Genomic DNA, 17543 nt, shown 5'->3' with positions numbered 1-17543 from the left:
CCACGCTTGCCCCGCCCATTGTTGATCTTCATCTCCCGGGAATGGATACTCGGTCGAGACGCGCGCCCGGAAGTGACCCCAGGCGTCATCGAGAATCTTTCAGGTTAATAAGTCCCAATCCTTACCACGCGGCCTGCCGCGACTAGCCCCTGAGCGTATCTTCTGAGCCTTGACCACGCGGAGACCAGAAGGGCTGGATGAACGAGGTGGAGCTGACCGCTTGCGGTTCTCGGCTGGGGCAGGCTGGGCGTGGAGGTTGACATGATCCAAATCACGCAAAGTGCGAGCCGCAGATCCATCATTGTCGGACACATTCGGATCTTCGGTTTCCATCCGATGGTGGGCGTCAGGGGATATCTCCGCGGTCGCCATGTCCGGCAACAGAGAGCGAGGGTGCGGAGTAGAAGGTTGGCTTTCAAATGGATCAGGCAACAAGAGGACTTGGTGGTGCCGACGAGGAGGTCGCAGCTGCGGTTCCTCATCTGGGTCACCATCCTCGTCCTGAGCATCATATGACTCGGTGGCTTTCGAGGCGGAACTGTATCTGGATGTAAACTTGTCACGGAAACGTGACAGGATAGTATAGAACATACCTCTCGTTATCGCTTCCCGTACCATCAAAGAGCGGTTGTTGAGAAGACGAGTGATGGCGAGGAGGCATACTGGTATGAGCCACAGATGGGGGAATGTGACCCGCTCGACGGATGAGTTTCTTTCCAGGTACCTGACCCGCAGCTGTCTAGTCCTGTCAAGAGTTACAAATCAGCATTAGCGCTTTGGAATCTGACAATCAAACTTACGGCACGTCCTCCTTGTTTTAAAGGTTGGTTCTCTTTACCCGCACGGCGGCATACCGACTGAGACTTCGGCTCTATCCTTCGGACGGTGAACTGCAGTGCAAGCGTTAGGATGCCATTTAGATATTTCCAAGTCTTATGATACAGTTACCATGCTCTCGGGGTTTGGTATATCAATGTCCTCTTCTTCCGACTCAGGTGCTGGACATGACAGGCAAACATAAGCATAAGCATACTCGAATGGAGAGGCATCCGTACACAGATCCTCATAATCCCTGAATCCGTTCGCTTCCTCTCTGGCCTGGCGTTTACGTAGCTGAGCCTGCCCAATGCGAGCCTGTTTCTGCAAATTCTGGATTTTAGAATCCCAGTCTGGAGCCTGGTCAGCAACACTATCAAGTATTTTAAGGTTCGCACATCCTCACCGTTCTCAGACTGCTTCGCCGATGCTTTGTGGGGCCGTTTACCGAGCCCTCGTGAAGCACCAGCATCCTGCAGTAGTGAGTCAAGCTCAGAGCGCCGTTTCTTATTATGAGACATGGAAAACAAGGGACTTGCAGGCAATGTGCTGTTGGAAAGGTACGTCACTTTATAATCCGGCGATTATGCAGCAAACAGTTTCTAGAACTTACCGGTGCTCAGCCGGTGCCAATGCGATGGCAACGTCGCTTACGATGCAATTCGCACACCGCGCACAATGCGCATGCCAGCGGCCGCCGGCAGCGCGGTCGGAAAGCACCGAAAGCACCGACGAACTTGATCCTGACAGCACCGGGGAGCTAACCAACATGTCCCTTCGATAATGCCAGCTTGCACATTTTGTGGAAAACACGTACCGACTACCAGTGGCCTGAAGCGGCACATCCAACGGACAAAGGACTGCCATCAGCAATGGCTCGCGAAGCTGAAGACCTTCACTATTGCAGACTACGGCAACAATGGGGATAGCGACAATGAAAGCGTATACGAAGACGACTTACCTGATGAACAGGCATCGAGCAGTCACTCTACGACTGGGCTAGATCAGCTCGGTAGTCCGCTCCTGCCTGTACCTCCCAATAGCACCATTGCAAGCAGCGCTGATGGACTGCATCCACCTGAACCAGAGGCGGAAGACAGCGAGCCAGTGACTGGGAGGGAGCGCTTTGTTGAGGGCTTTCCTGGGATTGCTGGGCAAGGATTGAGGCGGGAGGAAACGAGATTTGACAAGCTTCGAAGGACGCAGGAGGAGCGGCGGCAAGCGGTTTGGGACCCTTTTGTAGACGAGGAGGAGTGGGAATTGGCCCGTTGGTTGGCGAAGAACGTGGGGCAGAATCAGATAGATGAATTCCTGAAGCTGTCAATAGTAAGTGCTGCCATGTGATGCATATCTGATGGCTCTCACCAGTGTCATTCTTATGTTAGACGCGGAATCGCACGAAGCCATCCTACAAAAACAAGCAGAGTCTGAACGACAAGATCGATGCGTTACCTGCAACCGGCGCTCCATGGGTACAAGAGATCATAACCATTGCAGGTGATCAGTTTGGAGAGGATGGAAGGCTGATGGAAGAAGAGGTGGAGCTATGGTACCAGGACCCTGTAGAATGCATACACGAGTTAATGGGGAATCCCGCATTCTCAGGAAAGCAGGCATACGCACCGGAACGTGTATATGCTGATGCTGCGGGGCGGAACCGGATGTATGATGAAATGTGGACAGGTGATTGGTGGTGGGACGTACAGGTAAGTATATTCATAATTCGAGGAATGGAAATTGAGGGACTTACATGGGAACGTTTGCTATAGTCGAAGCTTCCTCCTGGCGCGACAGTAGCGCCGGTTATTCTGGCTTCGGACAAGACCCAGTTATCAAGGCATCGGGGCGATAAAGAGGCCTGGCCGGTATATCTAACAATAGGGAACATCGAGAAAGCAACTCGGCGGCTCCCTTCGTCACATGCAATGATATTGATTGGATACTTGCCTGTGGCAGAACTCGCCTGCATCTCTGAGAAAGCAAGGTCGGCCGTCGGGTACAAACTATACCACTTCTGCATGCGGCGGATTCTTGAATCCCTTGTCAAAGCAGGTTCGGAGGGCGTTGAGATGGTCTGCGCAGATCGCTGGGTGCGATTGGTGTTCCCGATCTTGGCTGCGTACGTTGCAGATCACCCCGAGCGCTGCTTAATCGCATGCTGCAAACAGAATCGATGCCCGCAGTGCCTCGTTGACGCAACGGAACTAGGGGAACTGCTTGACGGCTTACGCTATCGTGATGCTCAGCGGACCAAGAAGATCCTCGAGCATAAAGCTACTGGTCGCCGCGTTCGAGCCTACCTGGAGGAAGGTCTACGCCCTGTCGATAAACCGTGTTGGACCGATCTCCCGCACACCGATATCCACCGCTGCTTTATGCCTGATCTCCTCCATCAGGTGCACAAGGGTATCATCAAAGACCATCTTGTCCAGTGGTGCATCCGCATCGCGGGCAAAGAAGAAGTGGATGCTCGCTTCAGTCGTATGACCGATCATCCCGACATTCGTCACTTCACGCATGGTATCTCGGGAATCTCGCAGTGGACTGGGACCGAATCCCGCGAGCTCAAAAAGGTGCTGATAGGTGTGGTCAATGGTGCAGTCCAGCCGGCTGTTGCCAAAGCAGCTCAAGCCCTGCTTGATTTTTCGTATTATGCACAATTTCACACCCACACTGACGAGACACTAGACTTGCTTCAAGCTGCTCTTCGTGAATTCCATGAATATAAGGATATCTTTCTTCAGTCTGGCACGAGGGACGATTTCAACTTTCCAAAAATGCATGCGATACTGCACTACATCGACTCCATCAGGTCCCGTGGGTCTGCAGACGGATACAGCACCGAGCTTCCCGAACGCCTACATATCAACTTCGCCAAAGCTGCCTATCGCGCCACGAACAAGCGGGAGTATACCGAACAAATGACGCGGTGGCTCGATCGGCAGGAATAGTGCGTTTACTACGTACTTGGATTGGCGGCGTGCCGAAGCAGCATCTGAACAAGTCGTCCCGGCGGATAACGCAGATTCGAACTCAGACGACGAAGACGATACGCAGCCAGCATCGGGTCAGCAGCCGTCCGGTCGCCTCATCCTTCCTCGCAAGCCAACATTTCCACAGATGAAATCTTCAGAGATCATTGAGGACCTCAAAGCAACCCAGTTTCTGCCTGCCCTAACTGAATACCTGCAGAAAACCGGCCCTTCCAACCACCCAATTCTCGCGCCGACTGTTGCGGACCGCTTCGATGTGTACAAGCAAGTGAAAATCCGGCGCCCCGACCTTCTTGTGCTAGAACCAAATCAAGCAAGTGATCGCATTCGTGCATCTCCCGCTTCAAAGGGAAGACCCGGTCGGTCTGGTACTCCCTCTCGTGCCGACACGGCACTCGTTCTGGCGAATGAAGCCAGCAATGTCTCTGATTTGACCGCGCTTCGCGTTGCTCAGGTGCGAGTGATCTTTGCACTACCTTCTCATCTCAGAGTTTGCCCTCGATAAGCTCAAGCACTTGCGTATGTTGAGTGGTTCACTCCTCTCCGACGCTCGAACGACTCCGGCCGGGGCCTTTTCACAGTATCGCGGGCATCTCGCAATCACTTGCCACATGCTGAAGTCATCCCGTTGGATCGCGTTGTGCGGAGCTGTCACCTATTGCCAAAGTTCGGCACGAAAGTTCCTGCTGAGTGGATTTCTGACAGGATTCTGGATCAAAGTCGAGTATTTTATCTGAATATATGGGCTGATCTATTCATGTTTTGCTTAGTACGGCTGTTATGGCACTGATATGCTTTGATGATCCCATATGGGTTGCGGTAGAGTTTAGTAGCATATGTACTAGACTAGCATGAATATATATTACTTTGCTCTACCGTTTGAAGTCTACGCCGTCCTCTAGAGAGCATGCTTTGGCCTACGGTGCCTACAAATAGCTACAAGGATACTTGACGCGCATACATACATCACAGTAGTACTCATAGACTAAATGCAATCCTCCCAACAAAGTTGAGGACGCGGGGCCCGTAAAAGGAAGGTCGAGGCCATCGTGAAGTGACTGCACAGACGGCTGTGCGGCAAGTCTGCGCAGTGCCTATGTTGCGTTCCCACGGTCTCTGGCCATTTGAATCCGAGTCTCGACACCAGAACGATGCATATACATATGTAGAGTACGTAGGGAGGTATACGAAGTATTTTATGTGATATGTACTGAGAATTACAATCTCGTTGGGATAAAAAAGTGGTGCGCAGCAGGCGGCAGATGTGACTCTTGACACACTGATATCAAAGTTTTTCTCCTGCCCTAACTACATGCTTGTCAGCATAATATCAGGATGGTGTGGAGTGTATTGTAAGTTCTGATGAAATACATTGAAGCCCCAAGAGTAAGGAGTTTAATTTACAAGTGATGCATACATCTTGACAATCTCTCGGAAAAAAAATGGTGCCTAAAACACACGGCTAGGGAATCGAACCTGCGGGCTCGAGCATCAGGCAATCCAATCCCTACAAGGCACTTACCATCTACACTACAAGAATATATCATATAAAGATGTCCAATTTTATATATCGCACACAGTGTCTACTGTTATCTATATACGGCCAGGCATAGGCTAACCCCCGCGCTGCCCTGCGGAGTGACGCTTCGCGCTGCGCGGGGCCCCGTTACGTAATGCGCGTCCTCAGGTTTGTTGGGAGGATTGCATTTCGTGTACTCATAGTCAAGGCCATGACTATGTAATATATCTGTTTTCCTGATGTATGTCACGTACATGTCCGCCCACATTGAACCCCGCTCTGTCGACTCATACCTTTCCGGAATATGCAGCGGCTTGGAGTCTTACTTTCCTCACGTTCGCGAAGCCCGCAAAAGTCGTCTTGTATCGAGAACTTTGCGTGGGTGCAAACGGCGCTACAGCCAACCTGTCTCGCGAGCCCAACCTATGTCTGTGGACGACCTCGGCACCATCCACGATGCCCTTCACTCTTCAACCTCGCATGACGACAAACTATTCCTAGCACTCGTCTTCACCGGCTTTTATGCATTGATGCGCCTAGGGGAACTCGTCCACTCCGACAATCCTGTGCTGCGCGACCCGCGAAAGCTTACGCTCCGCGACAACGTCACATACCACCGCAGTCACTATCAATTCACCCTACCAACACATAAAGCTGATCTTTTTGAGAGTAATTCCATCCTCATACGAGCCCAGTCGAACAGACCAGACCCGGTGAGAGTATTCACGTCCTACATCTCCTCTCGAGATGCCCTAGCTGGTTTTCGACCCCAACTTTGGCTACGTGAAGATGGGTCGGTCCCGACACGAGAATGGTTCATGCGTAGGCTCCGACGTTTTCGACCAAAGTTGACCGGCCATTCCATGCGCTGCGGCGGTACGACTTTCCTAGCAATGACTGGAGTCACACCGGAAAATATTCGTCGGATGGGCCGCTGGTCCTCGAATGCCTGGGAGATCTATGTCCGAAAGCATCCTGTAATCTTACAGGCTTTTGTCTTCGGCGGTCAGGCAACCGGAGATCCTACGGCAGCATGACCACTCGATTCCTTCAGGCATGCACTTCTTGTGCCCCGTGCCTGCTATGTGTGTTCCAATAATGGCATGCACTTCATGTGCCCTGTGCCCACCCGTTTCTTTACTTTGCCCTTCGCGTCGTGTGTTTGTACAGGTCTGTTGCCCAGCTCCCTCTTCACTGCTGTCTATCGTGATTATACTCCTTTTTGAGTCTGTATTCTTCAAATCCTGTTTCACATCTCTGTTGTTGTATGTACTTGTTCGTCTATCAGCACTGGCATTGAGCATGTCTGTATGCGCCTGAAGCCTCCTTTGATTATTTTTCCCTACATCATATTCTTTCTTTTCTTTTCTACCTCATTACCCTATTACCAGTCATCGGGAAAAAATCAAAGATGGGTGGTCCCTGCACCGCAGGGACCACTGCTTTCGGCTAACCAGATCGTGCCTTTACGAGGCGACGAGGATTAGAGCTCTCATTGGCCAGACAGCCTCTCTCGGCCGTCTCCGAGGAGCGCTGGGATATATCCGCCGCATATCTCCCACTACATTAAATACGAAAATGGAGGTAAAACCATTTCTTGCACCATCGTTTGTATTCCTATATGTCTTAAAGAGTCTACTAAATGCATTTAGCTCCAGTTACATTGCGCATTGATGTATGTACCGATGCACGATGTCCAGGCTATTTAATATATATTATATGACGATGGATTGGCATCTATCCCAATATCCTTTAATTAATCCCTCATCCCGAGCTGTGTCAGGTATACCAAGTAAGCTTAAAGTACGCACCAAGGCAGCATTATGTAGGAGAAAATACATGATTTAGTATCTCTCCCTGCGGTCTCGAGATGGTCGGCCAGAGCCTCTGGTGATACTCTGCAGAGGTTAGGGATTTCTCACGCAATTCGAATACATCTAATTTTGGATTAAAGGGAGCAGCATCCGACAGATGAAGCCTACCTAGTCCTTTTAGTCCTTCACATTTATGGGCTATCTAAGTTATTATGTCATCAAATCGCTCCTGCCTAAGGTGAGTTTTTCCGACACGCCGCACGACGGTCGGGCGGATCAACCCGGCCCGCCGTACAGCGAGTCCGCGGAGTAGCCGTCACAGACCGCAATTCTAAGCTTCCGCCGGGCGCTGTGGCTGCAAACTTGGGAAGTATTCGGCGCTGCGCGGCACGCCAGGTCCGATTCCTCGTAAGGTAAACGAGTGGCAAGGGTTCTACAAGTAGGTAAATAGTCTCTAGCCTCCCGGGCACTGCGCGGCATCAAGAATACTCCTAGTTATTATATGTTGATCTCAGTGATACTAAATCATATAAGTTCGTAACTCTCAAACATAACTGTGTGTGGCTAGAACCTTCAATCATCCTATACTCGGTGTCAAGTACAGTTATTTCAATACACAATACACTATTTACTTCAGTACTACACTCGGGTAGCATTACTATCGAGTCAGTGCACATGCATACTGTAGCTGAGATGCACGTCGTCAGGCTGAGGCCTCAATGCTGCCAGTACTATGCCTCGTATGTAACTTACCAATCTTGTGCCATAGGCAGCAGGGTACTTGCCATTGGCGCAATTCCACTCACAGCCGGGGGATGCCTGACAGTGCCATTGGCCCGAGATCTTGAAAGGATCGTGCCGCGCAGAGACCACACTACATATCTGGAATTAGTCCCTATTCACAAACGGTAATTATTGACATGAGAGGTAATAGCTCCTATTTGCTGATGGTGGTAAGATTTGGATCGGTGGACCTTCCATTTAAGGAGGGTGCTCCCGTTACAGTTAAGGTAATTTGGGCTATAAGGGGTATACCCCCTGTTCAACGCTGGCAATTTTCGATCACCAGAGAGCCCTATACAACGACTGAACAGTAAACCGATTCTAGGGGAATCGGAATTCTAGGGGAATCGGAATGGTCGGAACCCTCGCACCGCGCGTACGACAAGGTCAGGGCGAACGGTTTGCCCACCGGCGAACAACGAAGTCATAAATATATGCAAGACGTCATATCTTCCAATCTCTGAAGAAGTCATAATCGAACCGCACGAACGAAAGCATGTAGTCCACGGTCGTGCCCTCGTCCTCTACCTCCTCTGCTTCTTCCACTTCCACCTCTCCCTCGCGAGCACCGTGAAGAGGGGAGGCCTTGGCAGGGGGACCCGTGCTGGTACCGGCATCCGTCGTCTCAAAGTCCGCCTCGTCTGCACCGGTCATCTCAATCTCCTCTCTTGCCGCGACATGCGCCGCCCTGCGATCCTCGACGTCCTCGAGCTCACCCATTGCCCTCGTCAAAGCCGTCTCATCCTTCCCGTCCTCTTCAAACAGCCTCCGCCAGTCGAATTCACCCTTTTGAATAACAAGGTCGTCCAGATTACGCTTCTGGTTCGCCTTGCGCAGGAGTGCCTCCTCCACTGTGTGCTCCGAGATGAATCGAAAGATGTGCACGTCTCGGATCTGGCCTATGCGATGAGCACGATCTTCACATTGGCGGTCCATCTGAGGGTTGAAATCGCTGTCGTAGAAGATCACGGTATCGGCGCCTGTAAGGCTAAGGAGACGAGCGGTCAATGGCCTGAACATCACTATACTGATAATCACATACTTTATGCCTACGCCACCAGAACGAGATGAAGAAATGAAGCATAATATCCGAGGGTCAGCGTTGAAGCGTTCAGTGATGTACTGACGATCCTCGATTTTCGTGGCCCCATCTAGTCGAAGGTACAAGTACCCATGTAGGTTCAAGAAAATCTCCAGGATGTCGAGAATCCTCGTCATCTGGGTGAAGATCAGACAACGGTGACCACCAGCCTTCCTCTCCTTCAGCAATTCGCTCAGCTTCTGCAGCTTCCCACAATCGTACTGCAGGAGAGCAGGGTCTGGGAACGCAATCTGCAACTTCACCGCGGCTCTGTGGAGTGAACCGTCGAATTCGATGTCGCCCGAGAATGCCTCGACAGCCTCTTCGCTGCCAGATAGAGTTATACGAGGTAGATCGAGGGCAACCGCGGCTGGCGTCACAAAGGCGAAACGATCCACGACACCAGTCATATCTCCAGAGCGGTCCCTGTATGATTTCACAGCAGCGTTCACAGGATTGGGTGTATCGGGGAACACGTTCCGCCGGTCTAGACAGGACAGAGGTACAATCGGCAGATACATGCCGCCTAGGACATTGAGGAGCTCCGAGCTATAGATTGGGAGGGGAGCACACCGTAGGCGATTGAGATATGCGATGTGCGTCCAGCGACCTATTTGGGCGGCTCTGTGCTGGTACGCCCTGTACCGTTTCCAGCCCGCTATTGTACGAGTATCCTTCGGAGGAGGCTCTCCGGGTAATTCAGTGATTAGTGGCAGCCGCGATGTCCCATCCAGTCGTCTGGTTGCCAGTGCCGCCAGCACAGAGCAGTTTTGGTGCTGTATGAACTCAAGGCCCAGAAGATTCATGTTCAACTTCTCCTCGTCAGCTTCGGCTAGAAGGCGCCGACGCAGAAGAAGCTCTTTGACTTCGAAGCCGCTGATGGCAGACCGAGGCATAGCAAAAGAAGTAACGATCGATCGCACCTCGAACAGGTCTGGATGATTACAGACTTTGCGTAGTTGCATTAGGATGTTCGCGATCTTCTGGTACACCCCCGACTGTAAGTCATCACGCGTCTGTCGTCGAGACATGAATTCGTCATACAGAAAGCGCTGCCGTTTGGACAGTGGACAAAGAACAACATGCTCATACTTGCTAGGGAGTTCTTTTTCGACATCTCGTTTGAGGCGCCGAAGGAGGTAAGGTCGCAAAACGGTGTGCAACTTGGCTACACGCTGTTGTGTTTCCTCATCGATAGCATTACCAGCTTCTACAGCTTTTTCCAAAGGATCTGTATGCCGGACGTAAGGCACCTGGTTGATGATCATGAGAGAAGGACTCACTTGCGAACCATTCGCTGAATTCTCGCACATTAGCGAAATCGGTTCCCGACATCAGGAATTGGAGGAGTGCCCAAAGCTCAGTGAGATTATTTTGTAAGGGCGTACCAGTGAGTAAGAGGCGACGAAAGGAGCGGAACATCAGAAGGATATTCCACCTCTGAGACTTGAAGTTCTTGATCATATGTGCTTCGTCCAGTATCATGTAATACCATGGCTTGCGCTTGAAAATATGGGCGTCTCTGCTGGCCAGAGTGTACGAGGTTATGCAAACATTAAAATGATATTTATTACTCCAGCCTTGACGCAGCTCCTTGCGACGCTTAGTCGGCCCGTGGTAACTCAGGACCTTGAAGCCAGGCAAGAATTTCTTAAATTCCATTTCCCAGTTCAATATAACACTGGTGGGGACGATGATGAGATGTGGTCCCCATATGCCGCGATCGCAAGCAAGGTGAGCTAGCAAAGCAATGGTCTGAATTGTCTTCCTGTACCAGGAACGTCAGTTCAATAAGTGAGGAATGACAGGACATCCTAGACGCACCCCAGGCCCATCTCGTCGGCGAGGATGCCATTCAGATGGCTCGTATGAAGACTGGCGAGCCATTCCAAACCAGCTTGTTGGTATGGGCGGAGCACGCCGCGTAACAGTAAGGGTGGTTTGATCCTGTCTTGAGGATCCCAATCCACGGGCGCGACAGCAAAAGGACGTAGATACGCCGGCACGCGCGCATCCTCCTCACTGTTGTTTTCGTCACCATATTCCTCGTCGGTACCGGGTTCCTCCATGGAGCCAGGAGGTACAGAATCGTATACAGGTGCTTCAGGCTTGGAAGGAACTTCCGACTGAAATACCTCAGAGAATGCAAGGCCGCTGTCCGTATTGCGCGGTGAGAGAACTTCTTGGGTCGTGATTACGTCCTCTTCTGCAATTTTGGTCTCTTCTCCAAGTGTTGACAATACATTATCGTGCGCAGCGTCCTGGAGCGTGGACCATTTCAGTTCATGGGAGATGTCCTTAATTAGGTCTGGCGACTGGGATGAAGCTTCGGATTGTATAGCATCGGGTTGAGTAGCATCCTCAATTGCTATGTCCGCATGCTGGACACTGATAACTTCTTTCGAAATGGCTTCGGAGCCGTCCGCATTTCCTGGTGGTTGTGGTGGAGATTGGGAGGATGGATTCCGATGGTCGACCAATCGGACAGCTTTCCGAGGCACAGGCGAACGTGAGTGGTCCCGGCGTGGTATATTATCAGCCTCCTTGAATAACTGGCGCTCAATATACGAGACGTGGTCTTGAACGTAGTCAAACGTAGGCATGTCTGGAGGCTTCAAAGGCAAATTTACGGCCATGGGGGACTCGACGAGGATGGTAGATGCTTCTGGCGCATCGTCAGAATCTTGGAGGAAGTCTGGAGACTGAGAGGCGGTGGTCTCGGATGCCGAGCGGGGTACGGACCAAGCTTCGGTGTTAAGTAGGGCGCTTGTATCGAGCTGCGACGCATCCTCCCCCTCAGCAGGATCATCTTCACTATCTTCTTCCAAGTCCGAAGCTTGCATCTCCTCGCCCTGGTCGCTCTGTTCGATTTCGTCTCTATCCATGTCAACATCCTGGTGGGACCCAGAGAAAATGCTGTTCGAGCGACTGCCAGAGCGAGCAGACTCAGCCCTAGCAAGGTCGCCATGCTGAGCCTCAAGGATTTGACCCGACTGGTCAAGAATGGCGTCTAGATGTTCCCGGCCACGGCGCCTCTCCTCTTCTTCAAGGCGAAGTCGCTCTTGCTCGCGAATATGCTACATCCACGATAATTAGAGCTCAGCACTTGCTAAAAACACTCAGGGATTCGAGGACGCACAAATACAGCCTTCTTCCACTCGGCAGTGACCATCCGGATAGTCGCCTTAGCCAGAGCGCGCAGGCGCTTTTCCTCCTGGGCCCGCACCTTGTCGTCTCGCATACTCTGGCCCTCCCAATAAGCCCTAATCCTGCTCGCGATCTGGCCAGCGATATGCTGGCCGCTAGGATACCGGCGGCGACTACTGTGGCTGATGGTGCTGACGATATGACTCCATGGATCATCGGAATGGGAAGGTTGCATTCGTCCGCCACCCAGGTGCCTTATATCCATATCTACCACCTTACCTTCCTTGCGAAGCGTATCGTACTTAGACCACAGTCGCGCGTCTCGGGATGCCATCCTATGCAGTCTCTCAGAATCGACGTCACCTTGCTCCAGCATCGAGTAAGATGTGAGGAAGGACGACAACGACTTCCCATGAGGTGCAGGCGGGGGTCGTTGCCGCGGATTGGTTAGCGTAGGCGGCGGTTTCCGCACGATGAGGGTTACGCGACGGGCTAGAGAAGGCTTGCTCGTGTCCAGCGCAGTCGTGGAGTGTCGTGCTCGGAGAGTCCTCGAACCTACAGTACTCGACGCCAGGGATCCTTCTGTGGTGTCTATTTCATGACTCTGCAATCCATGAGATGCACGAGGCCGGCCAGCACGCTTTGTTGTTGGGGCACCTGGAGGCGGCATATCTTGATTTGAAGTCGCGCTAGACACGGTGCTCTCATCCGTCCACGACTGAGAAGTTGGAAGCATAGGCTCCGTCTTCCGCCGCTTGCGAGGATGTTTCGAGAAAGCATCACCACTGCTTTCATCCAGCGTAGACCTTTTCACGGCAGGGGATACAATGCTCTTCTCCCCGGTCTTCTTTTTAGACGGGCGATAGACAGTCACGATACTCTCGGGCTCCTCGGCTTCATCTTGTCTGCCCTTACCCTTCGCTGGTGAAGACAAAGGGGTGCCATCAGATGCTTTGCCTTTGCCTTTAGCCTTACGAGATGCCAGAATATCCCAGATTACCGCGTCATCACCTTTGGGGGCGGGTGTTCTCGATTTCTTCGATTGAGCGGTCTGCCTCTTGATAGGAGATGTTGAAGTGGGAGTGGATGGACCCGCCGCGCCGGTGAGATAGTCGAACCTCTCCGAGTGCGCTCTCCGCGTCTTTCTCGAGGAGCCTGACGCGGTCGCGGCCTTGTCCAACAAATCATACTGCGCTTTGTACTAAGGTCCAAACGCGTTATTGTTACGCGCGATGGTACGCGGGCAGCGTCACGCACCTCTCGGAACACATTCGAATTGTCCTCTTTTGCAACCTAGAGAGACGCACATGCCTGAGTTGGCACTCATGCCACGCGTGGAGCTGACAGGATGGATGTACCTGAGGATCATAGGAGAGGAGCGACACGAACTTCTCCAGGTGGAACGCTTCTCGGACCTGCGGGAGCGCTCTTTATTGCACAAAGACTTGAGACAGCATCCCATGTCAGCTTACCAGCGTATCATGCCTGTCGAAAACAGACTCAAGCTGCGCCTGTCTCTCCTGCACCAAAGCGACTCGCCGTGCCTCCACGCTCTCATCGACCATACGCTCCGGACTAGCCACAGACGCACGCTTCTTCCCCTTCATATTGTATGCGTTCCAAGTTCAAACCAAATATATTCAAGACCACTCGCGGCCTAGTCAAACCATGAGACGAACGCCTCCCGGTGGGTATGCGGTAAGCGGAACTTGAGGCGTCCACAATCAATCTCGCCCAATCTCGCACGGTTCGAAGAGATTCTTGGTGCGCAGAACAGCCAGAGCGGGCAGTACACCAGAGTTTCAGCCGTGCAGCGCGAATCGGCAGCCCCGTCCTCGCCGTGCGATGAAAGCCCCGGGGCGACATGCATTTTCGCATTTAGACGTGATTCCGTTGTTTGGCCGCGCGTGCCATCCACCCCGCAGTGTGAAGTCGAGTATACATAGCTCGCGTTCGCGCCCATAACACAACGCGTGTTTTCACCTCATTTTGGAAGACTGGATCGAATGCTTATGCTGGAAGGATCAGGAAAGCGTTTGCAAAGTATTTACTGCACTATGTATACTGTAATGTAGTCCGTGTACACCTGCCCCCCTGCCGCAGGCTTTTGACGAGTCCCAGACTCGCGCGCACCCGCCACCTCCATCTACACCTTGCGCTATTATGCGGGCAGCTCAAATTTCTGGCCTTGTAACACTCTGCAAGTGCGGGTGATAGGAGTCAGATGCGAGTACCAGGAGGCGTTTTCTGGGATGATACGCACTTCGTAAAGTAGACGTAAAAGAAGTCTAAATAAAGTCCGGTCTGGACTAAACCTGCCGTGACTGAGATCGGGTCGACGTAGCCTTCGGAGAAGTACCTGTGCGAAAGAAAGACGAAGTTGCGAGAATGAGTGACAAGGCGCGGTATGGTCATGGCATAAAGCGTCCCAGCCATTTGGCTTAGCATACTCACCGGTAGATCCAATTGGGAATGTACAAGGCCCGGTATGCACCTAAAGCAGCCAAGTAATGCGTCGTAATCGTTTCTGCCTCTCCAGTCCGCTGCAGCATAAACAGCTGCGGTAGGATAGCGACGGATTCCAGGAATATCGAAAAGGACCATAACAACTCGGTTGGGTTGTATCCGTAGTTGAAGATCAGAGCGAGGACAACACAAGGGCCGACGAGGTATTCCAACCGAAACGTGTCAATGGAGGGGTCGTTGGTTGGTCTGGAGTTTCATACGAAGCAGGTGGCGGCAAGATCAAGGAATGTATTGAGTACAACGATACAATGCGAGAGTGAAGCGCAACGCACCGGTATCTAACTCTCATCAGGTACAAAATGTAGCAGCTGCTCGCAATGAAGAAGATCTTCATGACCGTGTTGTACAGTGAGACGTAGGACGTGAACAGGTCGAGGTACCGCGTGACGAAGACGGTGACATATAGCGCCTGCGTTTTGAACGAGATACCTGCCCGCACCCAAAGCACCATATGTTGGGACTTCATTAAGCACTCTTCTCGAAAGGACAGTGCTGACCTCGACATGATCGTGTTGTCGTGATTTTATGTATGAGGATGAATATCGACGCCAGATGCGACAAGTCGCCTACATCACACCAGACAAATTCATGTCAGCTTACGTAGAGTCAAACCAAACTCAAACACGTACCAAAAAACCTGAAAATATTCATGACTGCTCGTCGACGTCGTCGGCAGCGTTTAGGGCAGCAAGGTGGTCGTTGGCAAAGACGGTGAGCAGCGCGACGTGTTCCCCAGCGTGGGAATGTCTACTTCATACCAATGCTCGGATGTTGTTCTGCCGAGATGCTGAAATAGCACCCGGTAATTGCTGGCGCGTTGGCGTTGGTCGCGTCTTGATTCCAGTTGCTGGCTTGCATTCCGTTCGTTCCTTGCCGTCTGACCAGCCAGAAACATGCTTTGTCGATTACTTCTATATGTTGGCCTGCTTGCAGGCGGGGCTCTGGCAGCATGGGAGGACAACACGAAGATGGCGAATAGGACTATTGAGAGGGTGAGTCGGCTTCATTCTGGACTAGGGCTGGTCGTGGAAGGGAGGATGTAAGACTGTGAAATGCGGAAAGGTAGAGAATGAACTGTTCTATCAGCGCCGAATGAGCGAGGGTGTACGAGATGACACGCCAGTACGGTGGTCATCCGGCAGATAGCTTTCTAAGACAGTGCTGTCGTATGGAAGGCAGCCGTACTGGATGACTACGGCCATTCCTAAGTACTAGCTCCACTATGCGGTGTGGAACGAGAGTACTGGTCTACCAAGGAGGAGGGAGAGGGTATTCACCTTTCAAATCCAGCCCGTCACCTCGATCTACTTCTAATTATCCACATGCAGACTGTGAACCTGCGCACCCACTCCATCTACCCTCCATATATTGACCAAGACTTGCAAAATCGGTCTGTAATTTTGTTTCCCGCCTGACATGTCTAATAGCTCATCCTCCTCAATGTAGATGGTGGGACTTCGGCGCAGATGCCATCGTCGTGTGTATCCTCTACGCTACATAGTGCAAGGACGACATCTAACCTCCCACAGAACACTAACAAGCACATACGCCTCACGCGTAACCGCCCTTCAGAAATGGGCTGGTTGTGGACGCGACTGCCTCTGACCACCTCCAACTTCGTCATCGAAGTCGAATTCAAAGTGAGCGCGATGCTGTTCCAAATTGTGTCAACTTCCAGTCACCTGTGATCTGCAGGTATCCGGGGAATCGAATCATCTCTTTGGTGACGGTATGGCCGTGTGGCTAACAAAAGACCGCGCACAGCCAGGTCCCGTCTTCGGGAGTATCGGTGGGTAGCCATTCCCTGTACCGGTTGATTCGTGCTCACTACGACCATCAAGACAAGTTTGAGGGCCTTGGGATCTTCCTGGATACGTAAGGCAGGCGATCCCAGTGCTGGAATACGTTGCTAAGTGCTTGAGCTTCATTCAGGTACGCTAATGCTCGCCATTCATATTCATTCCCTCGCATCGTCGCGATGCTTGGAGATGGGAAGACCGAATATGACCACGACAATGACGGCGAATCGACTAATATCGGCGCCTGCTCTGTGAGTACCCCCTTCAACCCGTAGAGTGAGTCGCGCGTGCTCAACTTTGGTTGACACTGTAGGCTAGTTATCGCTTGACGAACATCGTTCCGAGGCTCAGGATCACCTACTTCAAGGAGGAGGGGTATCTTGATGTTCGTCCCCGTGAATCCGAGTTTTATTGCAGCTGACCCGTTCTCGCGTCTTGCAGGTTAAGAGTCAATACAGAGCTTGTCTGTGGCTGTATTTGTCTGTGAAGTGAGATACCTGACAAGTCGTTAACAGGGGGCGAATGGACGGATTGCTTCTCACTAACGGGTGTCCGCCTGCCACAAGCGCCCTTCCTCGGCTTCTCCGCCCTAACCGGGGCAGTCTCCGACAACCACGAGTACGCACCCCCTTCGCTTAGCCTCAATCCCCTCACCGCTTACTCCCATTCTCGTACTTCAGCATCATCTCCGTATCGACCTACTCCGCAATCCTCTCCCCCAAAGATGCGCCGCGCGACAAGCTGCGCACGAAGCTCTGGGGCGGCAGCTCGTCGCGCACGGGTGAGGGTGGCTCGTGGACGTGGTTCTTCCTCAAGCTCTTCCTGTTCGCGGGCGTGTGCGCGGGCGGGTGGTTCGGCTACCAGGAGTACCAGCGGCGGCAGCGGTATGGTGGGGGCGGCGGCTTCGGCATGGGCGGCGCCGGGGGGATGTTTGGGGGAAGGAATGGGTTCGGCGGGGTGTTTTATGATAGCAAGAGGTTCTGAGCTGGTCTCGGGAGTGTGGACACAGGGTTGTATATATGACTGTTTTCTGATGCTACACAAAATGTTTATTTGGCTTCCCCT

At 52.2% G+C, this 17543-nt stretch overlaps 5 protein-coding genes across 5 annotated transcripts; 3 read left to right on the top strand and 2 right to left on the bottom strand.

Annotated features, from left to right (window-relative positions):
- Positions 1–1599: 1599 nt before the first annotated feature.
- On the top strand, positions 1600–4314 carry GLOTRDRAFT_129596 (uncharacterized protein; the record flags this gene model as incomplete). Its single annotated transcript, XM_007868267.1, has 4 exons — positions 1600–2142; positions 2202–2522; positions 2586–3724; positions 3762–4314. 4 exons carry the CDS (start codon positions 1600–1602, stop codon positions 4312–4314), a joined length of 2556 nt encoding a protein of 851 aa, XP_007866458.1.
- A 1253-nt stretch (positions 4315–5567) lies between these two features.
- Positions 5568–6365, top strand: GLOTRDRAFT_106024 (uncharacterized protein; the record flags this gene model as incomplete). The annotated part of the gene is made up of 1 exon (XM_007868266.1): positions 5568–6365. One exon carries the CDS (start codon positions 5568–5570, stop codon positions 6363–6365), a length of 798 nt encoding a protein of 265 aa, XP_007866457.1.
- A 2004-nt stretch (positions 6366–8369) lies between these two features.
- Positions 8370–13760, bottom strand: GLOTRDRAFT_106023 (uncharacterized protein; the record flags this gene model as incomplete). The annotated part of the gene is made up of 11 exons (XM_007868402.1): positions 8370–8913; positions 8968–10237; positions 10290–10774; positions 10831–11900; positions 11958–12083; positions 12146–12655; positions 12692–12744; positions 12811–13354; positions 13411–13446; positions 13512–13568; positions 13626–13760. The coding sequence occupies 11 exons, from the start codon at positions 13758–13760 to the stop codon at positions 8370–8372; spliced, it is 4830 nt and encodes a 1609-aa protein (XP_007866593.1).
- A 390-nt stretch (positions 13761–14150) lies between these two features.
- GLOTRDRAFT_138902 (ER lumen protein retaining receptor) lies at positions 14151–15383 on the bottom strand. Its single transcript, XM_007868265.1, has 6 exons — positions 15309–15383; positions 15177–15245; positions 14952–15108; positions 14608–14865; positions 14417–14512; positions 14151–14351 (listed from the first exon to the last, which is right to left on the bottom strand). Exons 1-6 carry the CDS (start codon positions 15328–15330, stop codon positions 14315–14317), a joined length of 639 nt encoding a protein of 212 aa, XP_007866456.1. The 5' UTR covers positions 15331–15383; the 3' UTR covers positions 14151–14314.
- Positions 15384–15519: 136 nt separating this feature from the next.
- Positions 15520–17462, top strand: GLOTRDRAFT_76675 (uncharacterized protein; the record flags this gene model as incomplete). Its single annotated transcript, XM_007868264.1, has 11 exons — positions 15520–15671; positions 16008–16069; positions 16126–16156; positions 16209–16319; positions 16375–16468; positions 16521–16554; positions 16612–16729; positions 16792–16863; positions 16920–16941; positions 16994–17096; positions 17159–17462. The coding sequence occupies exons 1-11, from the start codon at positions 15573–15575 to the stop codon at positions 17460–17462; spliced, it is 1050 nt and encodes a 349-aa protein (XP_007866455.1). The 5' UTR covers positions 15520–15572.
- Between the last annotated feature and the right edge of the window lie 81 nt (positions 17463–17543).

The sequence above is a fragment of the Gloeophyllum trabeum genome (assembly GCF_000344685.1).
Source record: "Gloeophyllum trabeum ATCC 11539 unplaced genomic scaffold GLOTRscaffold_00007, whole genome shotgun sequence".
NCBI classification, from domain to species: Eukaryota; Fungi; Basidiomycota; class Agaricomycetes; order Gloeophyllales; family Gloeophyllaceae; genus Gloeophyllum; species Gloeophyllum trabeum.
The sequence above is the reverse complement of the archived record's forward strand: the minus strand, read 5'-3'. Positions and strand labels throughout refer to the sequence as shown.

Excerpts from the sequence above, each read along its gene's own strand:
- GLOTRDRAFT_138902 (XM_007868265.1), bottom strand. The coding sequence starts at position 15,330 with ATGAATATTTTCAGGTTTTTTG. Across the intron at positions 14,866-14,951 it reads CTGATGAGAGTTAGATACCG|ACCAACCAACGACCCCTCCA; the intron begins GTGCGTTGCGCT and ends ATGAAACTCCAG. Across the intron at positions 14,513-14,607 it reads ATTCCCAATTGGATCTACCG|GTACTTCTCCGAAGGCTACG; the intron begins GTGAGTATGCTA and ends TCTTTCGCACAG.